The following is an 11,743-nucleotide window of genomic DNA, read 5'->3' on the forward strand; positions in this document are numbered from 1 at the left end:
AAATATTGGCAAGGATGAGGAAGCTCGCATATATTTTATGCGATGATGAGGAAGTTCATATATATTTTATGCCGACTTTGTGAGGTCTTCCACATAAAATATATGAAGACTTTCTCATCTATGCATAAAATATATGCAAACTTTTTCATCATCGCAAATATTGGTTATTTTTTTCTTTATATTTTATGCTAATTTCGTGAAGCCTGCAAAAAAGCTTATATGAATCTATTTTTTAGTCAGAGAGTGTGATACAATCGAAAAGTCTATCTTTTAAGAAAAGTTTCTTCCAAACCATTCTTCAAATCAAGATGATCTTGATGGCATCGAAAAGCTAACACATCGATATGTTTGCCCTTTTTATTATTCTTTTGGATTTTTGATACAGGTGGCTGAAAAAATAAGATAAAACAATTGAGCTTGGCACAATTGTACATGTTCATCTTCATTTTTCGGAATATTGTCATAGATGTATATCAACACTCATTCATCATTTTTCAACGATTCAGAGGTTGTTGGAAATATATTTTTGTCTAGTTTTTTTGTTTGTTTTTTTGTGTTTCTCTAGAATCCTTTAATTTCTAAGTCAAAAATCAGTAGTAAAGTCGGTTACAAAAAATAATTCATATATCCTCGAGAGGTCTACACATGCAAAGGTTAAAATAATTATTTTAATACCCAACATTTGCGGATTTTGACAAATTGTGAGTTTTTTTAGAAAATAGGTCATTTTTGTCGTACGGTCATTTTTTGTGTGCATATATATATATATATATATATATATATATATATATATATAGATAGATAGATAGATAGATAGATAGATAGAGAGAGAGAGAGAGAGAGAGAGAGAGAGAGGCATAACTTCGAACTCACAAATAGTTCAATGTTTGTTGGATGCGCATATACAATCAGCGGCACACACACAATTTTAAAAAAATGGTCTTTAGTGGCAGTCACGACTACAGCTACAACTTCAGGTGTGATCGATTGTTTGTCTGACGATTAGGCATCCATTGTTATGCCCATTCACACACACACACACACACACACACACACACACACATATATATATATATATATATATATATATATATATATATATACTCACACTTAAGGTCGAAGCTGGGTATACTCTCCTGGTAGGCAGGCGGACCTCAAGGGTTTTACCAACCAAAGGCCAACCAATGTATTTGAGGGGTTTTCTCTTGGTCTAGCCGAAGAAGAAAATAAACTATAACTTTCTACTTGATAGGATAAAGTAGTCTCGGCCGGTCACTAAAGGCACGAACCTGATCACTAAAGTGAATTAACTACCTTTTAAGAATGTCAGCAGTTTGAATTTGGATCAGACATCCAACCGAATCTGAATTCCTACTGTCGGGCCTGGTAAAGTAAGGTGGTTCCAATTAACAATCGCATTCAGTTCTAAATCTGATTGTGTACAAACACATTCAATTAGCTATTTTATGCTATTAAGATTCAGATTTTGTGCTGCCCTTTTCCATCCGAATCCAAATCCAATACAATCACCCAATATTAGATCAAGTCGGTTTCAGTAAAGTCTATATCCGAACCTAATCCAACCCGTTCACCAAATCTGAGTATATCCACCAACCTTATCATATCTATGACCACTTTCAAAGCCTGGTGTCAGTTTGGTCATTTTGGGAAGAACAAGAATAAATGGTGGAGTCGTCGACAAAATTAGGCTTATCTGCATGGATCTCTATCTTGCATCTTATTGGTCCATATCCCCAACTCTCATCCACCACCCTATCCAATACCATAAAAAGCCTCAACCACACACAACACTCCTCACAGTGGTAGTGGAGGAAGGCCCTGATCTTCTTCACACGTGTGAGGGAATGGCAACCATGGGAAGCAATGCATTGAGAGCACCAGTTGCAGGCTTGGGCACTTCTTCCATCTCCCCTTCACGCCCTCCATCAAGGCTTAACCTTCAATCTAGTACGTCCATTTTATGACATATTATGTACCACCCATCACTTGTTTTACATTTCCTTTAGTATTGATTTAGCTTCTCTACGTGAAATGAACATAGAAACTTTGTTTATAATCAAATCCCAGTCATTTTTTTTATTAATTACTTCTATCTGTTGCTTTAAAACATTAATGATTAACCTTTAGTGTGTCCATTTGATGACTTAATTATGTACCTATCACATCTTTACATCTCACTTAGTTTTTATTTGGCTTTCCCATGTGAAACAAACATGGAAGTTTTGGTTGTAACCAAATGCCAAGTATTTTCCATGACAAATGTGAACTGAAAATTTTGACATTGAAGATCCTAGGGAATCAGGATTTCTCTTGAGGTGTTTGTTGCACAGCAGGACATGCGAGGGGGATTTGCCACCAAAGCCGTCCCACATGGAAAAATACATCCTCGTGTGTGTGTGTGTGTGTGTGTGTGTGTGCAGCGCCACTTTCATACGAAAGTATGTTTCTTATGAAAGACAGTGCGCCCCACCATTTTCATACAAAACGGTCATTTTCATATGAAAATAGTGTTGACAGAAATTTCCTATAAGGTCATGCATTTCTCAAAAGAAGGATCCCATGAGTAGGTTTGTAACGAATGCATCCTAAGGGTGTGTTTGGATTCAGCTTTCTTATCGAAAAAAAAACCTAAAGAAAGAAAAAAAGGGTGTCTTTGGATTCAGAGAATTAGCTTTAACTTCAATCAAATTCCACTAAATCCTTTGGCTATTTTCCAGCCACAAGAGGAATTTAGTGCAATTGAATTCCAATTCTACTGAATTCTCCGAATCCACACTCGTCCTAAACGTCCAAAATGTAAACCAAAAAAAAAATTAAGAAATGAATGCCCAACAGCATAGGTTATTGGAAAGAGAAAGTAGGGAGTCTTGTTAATTTACACATCTTTATGTGCAATTTATCTTGGTTGCCAAATGTTTATTCATTTGATTTTGTTTGTAGGTTTCCTTAGATCACCTGTAATCAATGGAAATCCCCTCAAGCTAACATCAAGCTCAAATGGGAGGTTCACATGGTACTTATTTCTAACATTCCAGGGTTTAACATCTGTTCTTTCCTTTTTGTATATGCAGAATACTCACTTTAGTCACGATATGTGTTGCTCTCAGTTTCAAGGGTGATTGGCTGCGCAGAGACCTTAATGTCATTGGTTTTGGGTTGATTGGTTGGATTGCACCATCCAGCATCCCTGCCATTGATGGCAAGAGCTTAACTGGGCTCTTCTTTGAAAGCATTGGAACTGAGCTCGCTCACTTTCCCACTGGCCCTGCTTTGACTTCTCAATTCTGGTTAGTTTACATAAATTTTCAGTTACCATAGTTTTAATTACAATTCATCTTTAGAGACATTAGAATCACCAGTCGCTTATGTATCTTCTAGCTCATTCCCATGCAAAATTCTTCTTGTTTATAATCCTATTTTATTCTATATTTTTTTACTTATTTACTGAATATTAGCTCCCTATTCTTTTTTTACAGGCCCTACTTAAATTATAATTGTTGTTGGCTATCGCATTACATGAAATGCCATCTTGTATAGCCTGAATCTCTGAAAATCTATTCACTACCAATATCACGAATCTAAGTATTGGCAATTTCTTGGCCAGGGAAAATCTCATGATAATTTTTTTAATTTTTAGTAAAATCTTGAAAAATTATCAGCATATACAAAAACTAAAAAATATAGGAAAACATAGAGTAGTTTAAATAAGAAATTTTAAGCTATAGAAATATTTAAAGAACACATCGCTTTAGCATTGCACTACAATCATGATATTTTCCAAGATAGATGGTGTTTTAAAAATACCACTTTCTTGAGATTTTATATGAAAATATCACAATAAAATCATGATGTTTTTGAAGTATAGCCTATATACCAAAATGTGATTTTAGAATGCAGATAATTCTAGATCATAAGATGCCAAAAAACTACCTAATTTTCTGGTTAGAAAAGGATTCATACACTAAAATACACATGCATGAATGAGTGATCATCTAACTTTCTTCATGTGGTAACAGGTTGTGGTTCATCACATGGCACCTAGGTTTATTCTTGTGCCTCACTTTTGGGCAGATTGGCTTCAAGGGTAGGAATGAAGGGTATTTCTGATTTCAGTGTTCTTAGCCCCTATTATGTACTTTGTGTCGTCCTCATGTAGCAGAAAAATTTAAATATGAACTTTCCATGTCTATATTCAACTTCTCATGACAATTATGTCATTTGATTGTAAAATTGTTCATTTGGGAATCCATCTGCTTTCTTCTTTCCTTTTTATTTGCCACAAGATCTCCACATGATAAAAAATGCAGTGACTAAAGAGTCAACTCTTGATAGTAGTGCTTCAACCATTTTGCTATGATCTGCATCTCCCTCTTGCGCACATCTTTAAACCATTTAGGATCTTCTTTTGTTGAGATCCTTAAGTCTACATGGTGAGCTCCTAGAATAGCAAAAGAAAGAAAATTAAAGAACACAAATTATAGTATTACGACAAACAAGGACCCACACACACAGAGTGTTGGGGACTAGTTGCATGTGCCACAATGTGTTTGCTCCACTGGAGTAATGACCCAAGACATTCATGATCAATCATCAATGGTGTATGTTTCTGCAGACATAAAGACTAAACTTTGGGCTTCATCAATATCATAGTAAAAATGACCCAAATTCATGAACCTCAAAGTTTCACTAGAGTCCAATCTGCCACCTCGATTATGAATGTTGCACTTTGCGTGGAACTTGACCAAGACCGGATCGGCTTGTGCATGCTCGACCATCTGAACGCCAATGTGTGCAAAATATGTGCCCATGGGCCCATGTTCTGCATAGGGCCTATGCACACATGTTCCCATAGGATTGACAGACAGGTCATTGAGCACGCTTTAGTTGATCACTTCATATGGTCTCGACAATGTTTCATGAACTGAACTGTCTGCCACATCCATAAAAGGTGATGTGTTGCATCTGCGGAAGCTGTTGGAGAAATGTCAAGTACTGTTGGTTTATTTATCAAAGAAAAATTTCGTGTATTATAGGGAATTAATTGGTTAATCGGGCATTCGGGACCAAGGACATGAACTGCACTTCAAGTAAGCCACATCTATAACTAGTGATGAATGTGTTGCACATTGGGAGAGTATATTTCTCCATCATGCCGAATGGGACAGACCAGTATCTCTGGTAGTTGTGAGCACCCTGAATGTTACTGAGATTGATGTCTCATATGACACCTTTACTACCCTGAAAATATGACATGATCAACCACTTGTACAGTTGATAGCAAATAATGACTGTACTGGGCAAGGTTGTCAATTTTGTGATGCGCACAACAAAAATAACACCTCATATGCTTGCAAAAATAAAAAATAATTGGATATCTAAAAATACCTTCAGCTGCGATCATAGCCACAATGGTATCTGACAAGTTCTCCATTACCCTAGGAAGTGTTCAGCATTCACAGAAAAAAATGAAGTTAGAAAGAAAGCATGGGAGTTTCTTGATGATAAAACTGCAGAAATGGATGAAAATATTGTCGGATCGATTGGGGGTTTTCCACCGTCGGTCTGGAGCGCCCGCGACTGTGCCATCACCTAATCCGGCGAAAACCCTGCAAAGTAAAAACATACAGAATGCAGCAGCAGCATACCTGAGGTGGCCATTGCCGGAGGGCGGAGGTCGTTTGCCGGAGAAGGACGATCTTCAACTCAGCCGGTCTGCAGCCACCACAAGCGCAGGCTACCGAATGCAGACGATGAGTCGACCTTCTTCCCTCCTTTACTGTTTTCTCACAGAAAACGGTGTGTTTTCGCTACTTTTGGGTTGCTTATAAAACCCCTTTAAATAAGCATAGTATGGGAACAGTTTGCATAACTGTTTCCCCTTATCTATGCTAAATTATCGGGATAGAACATCCTGATGTGGGGAGTTACCACATCGTGGATAACCACCACGTTTTATGTGCTGCAAAAAACTGATGCATATGGATAAGCACTCATCTGTGCTTTGTCAATATCGTTCTGTGGACAATCCTTTAGGCTCAGCTTATCACCTTTTGATATGGGTGTAGAACTAGGAGAACAATTCTCCATCCCATATCGCTTTAACACCTTTTCTATGTAGAATCTTTGGGAGAGGCCTAGTAAACCTTTTGCTCAGTCTCGACAAATCTCAATGCCAAGAACGTAAGCAGCCTCACCCATATCTTTCATATCAAAATGTGATGCAAGAAACTGTTTTGTCTCTGAAAGCAACTTTATATCGTTGGTTGCAAGTAAGATGTCATCCACATACAACATCAATATAATGAACTTACTCTCACTTTCCTTAAGGTATATACATTGATCAATAATGTTTTTTGTAAACCCAAAAGTCACAATGACTTGGGAAAATTTAATATACCACTGTCGGGAGGCCTGTTTAAGTCCATATATTGATTTGTTAAGCTTGCAAACCAAACGATCATTTTCAAAGAAACCAAGAGGTTGTTCCATGTATACCTCTTCATTCAGATCCCCATTGATGAATGTTATTTTCACATCCATCTGATGTAGCTCTAAGTCATAATGAGCTACGAGGGCCAAAATTATCCTCATTGACTCCTTAGTTGAGACAGGAGAAAATGTCTCATTATAGTCAATGCCCTCCATCTGGGTGAATCCTTTAGCAACCAATCTTGCTTTATGTCTCTTTATGTTACCTTTAGAGTCCTTGGTCTTAAAGACCCATTTACACCCTACGGGCTTTACTCCTTTAGGTAACGTGACAAGATCTCACACTTGATTTTTAGCCATAGAGTCTAACTCTTCTTTCATGGCTTCTATCCAGTGTGAAGATTGTTTGCTTTCAACAACTTTCATAAAAGTCAACGGGTCATCATCCATATCTATGAAATCACCAGACTCCTGAACGTACACCACATAATCAGGATGTATGGTAGATCTCCTAATCCTTGTGGTTCTCCAAACAGGTCGTTCCTCAGGCTCAGATTGAACCTAATCATCCTGTTCGCGCTCTTCCGCATTGTCTACAATAGGTTCACTTTGGATTTGTTCATTAACAACCGAATGATCAATCACATCATCATTAGGAATAATAATATGGTATCTTTCGATGTTTTTCTTAACAAGTGATGAAACTGGATCCTGTTCTTCCTCAAAACCAAGGCTTTGAAGTGCACTTAATCCTACTGAACCATTTTTTAGGAATTTATCCTTATCCGTTTCAACAATCTGTGGTGAATGAAATGAGCAATAAAATCTGTATCCTTTTGATTTTTCTAGATAACCAATGAAATATCCACTGGTTGTTCTTGGATCAAAGGCTTTAATATAGGGGTTATACAACTTAGCCTCTGCGGGACATCCTCATATGTGCATATAAGACAGTGATGGTTTTCTACCTGTCCACAACTCGTAAATAGTTTTAGGCACAGATTTCGTAGGAACCTTATTCAAAATATGCACAACAGTCCTTAAGGCTTCACCCCACAACTTTATGGGAAGTGTTGAATAATTCAACATGGCCCTGACCATTTCTTTAAGCGTACGATTTTTTTTTTTAGCTACACCATTCTGATAAGCACTACCAGACATGGTATATTGAGGCACAATGCCTTCCTCTTTAAGAAATCGCGCTAATGGTCCTTCTCTTTGCCTCATCTCAGTAAATCTACCATAATATTCTCCACCTCTATCAGACCTGACTATCTTAATAACTTTATCGGTTTGTTTCTCTACTTCTTTCTTAAATTCTTTAAACATCTGAAAAATATCAGATTTTTTGAAAATCAAGTAGAGATACATATACCGAGAATAGTCATCAATAAAGGTGACGAAATATTTTTTGCCTGTGTAACAGGGGAAAAATGGTCTACATACATCCGTATGGACTATTTCTAATATCTCACTACTGCGTTTGACACCTTTTTTATATGTGTTTGTATGCTTAGCCTTTATGCAATAAACACATGGGTCATTGTTAGTAAAATCTAGAGATTGCAAGATCCCTTCATTTACAAGTCTCTTTATTCTCTTTTTAGAGATATGACCCAACCTTCGATGCCAAAGCATGTAAGATTTATCATTCGTCATGCTACATTTATTTCCAACCAATGCGTATTCAGAAGTCAAAGACTCCTGAGTTTGGATCTTCACATTCAATCTATATAAACCATCATAAACTGATGCAAAACCAATTTCAATTAAATTTCTGAATATGAACAATTTGGAATTTTCAAACTTAAAACAATATCCAAATTTATCCAACTTTGAAATTGAAATTAAGTTTCCACTATATGATGGAATATAAAACACATCATGAAGATCTAAAACTACGCCTGTATCTAGAGTAATCCTGCAGGTTCCAACACCCTTCACATGTGAACTCATCTTGTTTCCCAAATATATGCTTTTCTCATGCATTGTTGGTTCTCTTCTACTCAGGAACAACTGTAGACAGTTGAAAATAAGAACAATAGCACCAGAATCAATCCACCAGCTATTTTTAGGAATATGTAATAAATTACATTCATGAGAAACTAATGACAAATTACCTCTCTTTTCCAACCACTTCTTATACTTTATGCAATCTACCTTCATGTGTCCCTTCTTCTTGCAAAAGAAGCACTTTATGTAAGCAGAGTTGGATTGCTTGTCTTGGGATGACTTATCCCCAGTTGGCTTCTTCCTAGCATTTCTCTTAAATGCATTCTTCCTTGGTCCTACCTTGGACGTATGAGAAGCCATATGTGCACTCTGCACCTTCTCACCTTTCATCCTCTCTTCTTCTTCAACACATTTAGACATAAGTTCATTGAACATTCATTCATCATTATGTGTGTTGTATGAGATTTTGAAAGGTTCGTATTCCAAAGGTAAGGACGTTAGAACTAAATGCATTAGGAAAGAATCAGAGATGGTGAGCTTCATGTCATTCAGCTGAGACACTATGTTTCTCATCTCCAAAATGTGCTGGCGAATGTTTCCCCCTCCAGTATATTTCATAGATATGAGTTTTGACATCAGGGTACTGGCTCTGGCCTAGTTTGAACTCACAAACTGTGTCTCAATGGCATTCATGAATTTCCTCATTGTTCTTCATTGTGGGATAACACTACGAATATTCTTAGCTACTTTAGATTGCAAAAGCAACAAGCTAAGCCTATTTGAGCGCTCACACTTCTCAAAAGCAATCTTTTGATCAACAGTGCTCTGATTAGTGAGAGCAGCGAGTTCATCTATCCTTAGGGCCAGATCTAGATCAATATACCCTAATGCAAAAAAAACAATTTCTTTTTAATCACTAAAATTAGATCCATCTAGAAAAGGTATAGAGTTAGAGCCATCTAAAATCACAGAACTAGAAACTGCATGACAAAAGACACGTATCAGGAAGCATTCATACGAGACTAAAACTTTAATGGAAAAAGCAAAATAATAAAGGCCCTTGATGTGCTTCTTTCCAGGCGAGTGAAGGGGGTCATCGGAGTCCTACTTTGGTAAGAGCTCCGACATGCGAAACTACTTCGCCTACCGACCATATTCGGTAAAACTAAGGTTCTTGTGAAGTTAGACCATCAACACAAGGTACCTTTGGATACTCATGTGTGATGTATCTCAACACATTTACCTTATTCTACCTTACTTAAATTCCAAACACGATAAAATTACCTTTGGGTCGTTTTATCGTTTCATGAATATAAGTACAATGTGCATATCGGCTTAAACTGTATGATAGTAAAAACAAAAAATTCATTGATGACTTACGTGTATTCAGTCACTTTGGTGACATGAAAACACTGAGTCATCTAACTATCCTTAATGCCAATATGCAAAATAATATCTTAAAATGGTCCGTAAACGGAATGGACCAGTCATATGACCTTCGAAATTGTTCAAAAACTGAATGAACCTGACATATGTATCATGAACCAGTCTTAAAGCACTCTGAACCACTCTGAAATGGCCCTGAACCTGTCATCCAAGGGTCTGAACCGGTTCTGAACCTTATGAACCGGGTCAAGTATGGACAAAAGTTCATAAAAATCCTATAACCGTATGCCAAAATCCCTGTATTTTCTTATATTTAAGAAAACAGGGTCTTAGCATCTCGAAACCGGTGAGAAACTGGTCAAAAACGGCTCTGAATCGGTTCCGGAAGGGGCTGAATCAGTCCTTGATTCGGTTCAGGCCAAATAGTGCCTGGACCCTACTGGATTCGGGTCAGACCCGGAATAATCTGGATCCAGGTTGGACCCGGTACTGGCCGGATCCGTGTCAGACCCGGTAATAACCGGATCCAGATCGGACCCGGTAATATCTGGATCCGAGTTGGACCCGGTACTGGCCGGATCCGGGTCGGGCCCGGTAATAACCGGATTCGGGTCGGACCCGGTAATATATGGATCCGGGTCAGACCCAGTTAGAACTGAATCCAAGTCGGATACAGTAGTATTTGGATCCGGGTCAGACCCGATTGGAACCGAATCCGGGTCGGAACCGGTAGTATCTGGATCCGGGTCAGACCCAGTTGGAACCGAATCTGGGTCGGACCCGGTAGTATCTGGATCTGGGTCGGACCCGGTTGGAACTGAATCCGGGTTGGACCCGGTAGTATCTGGATCCGGGTCAGACCCGGTTGGAACCGAATTCGGGTCTGACCCGGTAGCTACTAGATCCGGATCTGACCCAGGTTTTAAGCGGATTCGGGTCTGACCCGGTTGCGACTAGATCTGGGTCTGACCCGGCATAACCGAGATCGAAAAATGGATCCCGATAAAAAAAATTGAAACACGAAAATAGGGTTTTCAAAAAACCCTATTTCGCAGTTTCACTCATCGCTCTGCAGAGGGCGATGGCCGCCACCGCCTGCCAATGGCCATAGTCAGGGTATATTGAGAATTAATTTCATTTTAAACTCTATAAAAGCACCAAAATATGTTTGATTCTTCACTTGAATTTAAATATGGTTATTATATAATACATTCAATGACCATAGTTAGGGATCTATTATATCTTCAACCTCATTCTTAAATCATTTAAAGAATAAAACATGTTTTTCAAAAATCCAATTTCAAATTCCTTAAATTCATTCATCATTTAGGATAGAATTGCATCATATTTTCAAAAATTCCCTTTTCAAAATTCTAAGTGATTCCTTTCTTCATTTCTCAGATTAAATCTTATTTATTCAAATTCAATTCTATCTCATTTTCAAGGTTCAAAATTCGATTTCAAAGTCCAAATTGACTTTGAAATTTCAAATTCATTTCAAAACTTCAAAATTTCCAATCGAACTTCAAAGGTTCCAATCAACTTTGAAACTCCAAATTCAAGCTTCAAATTCAAAGTCCAATTCGACTTTGAAATTCATTTGTATACTCAAAATTCAATTCTCAAATCAAATTCCAAAATTCATTGTCAAGATTCAAATTCAAATTCAAATTAATATCTCAAAATTCCATTTTCAAAGTTCAATTTAAACTTTGAAACCTCTGATTCATCTTCTGATTAATCAAGTTTATTTTCTTATCTTCAAAATCCAAGTTTTGAGATTGATTCCAAATTCAAGTCTTTTTTCTAAGTTTTAAATTTAATCTGGGTTTTCAAAACCCAGATCCATCTTCAAAAGTCCCATTTGGACTTTCAGAATCCAAATCCAAAGTTAGATCCAAATTACATCTTGGATTCCAGATTTCGGATCCAATTCCCATTTAGGATTCAAGAT

At 37.4% G+C, this 11,743-nt stretch overlaps 1 protein-coding gene across 1 annotated transcript; it reads left to right on the plus strand.

Annotated features, from left to right (window-relative positions):
• Nucleotides 1-1,817: 1,817 nt before the first annotated feature.
• Nucleotides 1,818-4,287, plus strand: PSAO (photosystem I subunit O). Its single transcript, XM_089996893.1, has 4 exons — nt 1,818-1,968; nt 2,962-3,034; nt 3,129-3,308; nt 4,038-4,287. The coding sequence occupies exons 1-4, from the start codon at nt 1,866-1,868 to the stop codon at nt 4,126-4,128; spliced, it is 447 nt and encodes a 148-aa protein (XP_089853019.1). The 5' UTR covers nt 1,818-1,865; the 3' UTR covers nt 4,129-4,287.
• Nucleotides 4,288-11,743: the final 7,456 nt, after the last annotated feature.

This window comes from Nuphar pumila, chromosome 1 (assembly GCF_984573655.1).
Source record: "Nuphar pumila chromosome 1, dmNupPumi1.hap1.1, whole genome shotgun sequence".
NCBI lineage: Eukaryota > Viridiplantae > Streptophyta > Magnoliopsida > Nymphaeales > Nymphaeaceae > Nuphar > Nuphar pumila.

What these genes read in the sequence shown, in the direction of transcription:
- PSAO (XM_089996893.1), top strand. Translation starts at nt 1,866, where the DNA reads ATGGCAACCATGGGAAGCAATGCATTGAGAGCACCAGTTGCAGGCTTG. An exon ending in TCAAATGGGAGGTTCACATG is followed by an intron (nt 3,035 to 3,128) that starts GTACTTATTTCT and finishes TGTTGCTCTCAG; the next exon opens with TTTCAAGGGTGATTGGCTGC. An exon ending in GCTTTGACTTCTCAATTCTG is followed by an intron (nt 3,309 to 4,037) that starts GTTAGTTTACAT and finishes ATGTGGTAACAG; the next exon opens with GTTGTGGTTCATCACATGGC.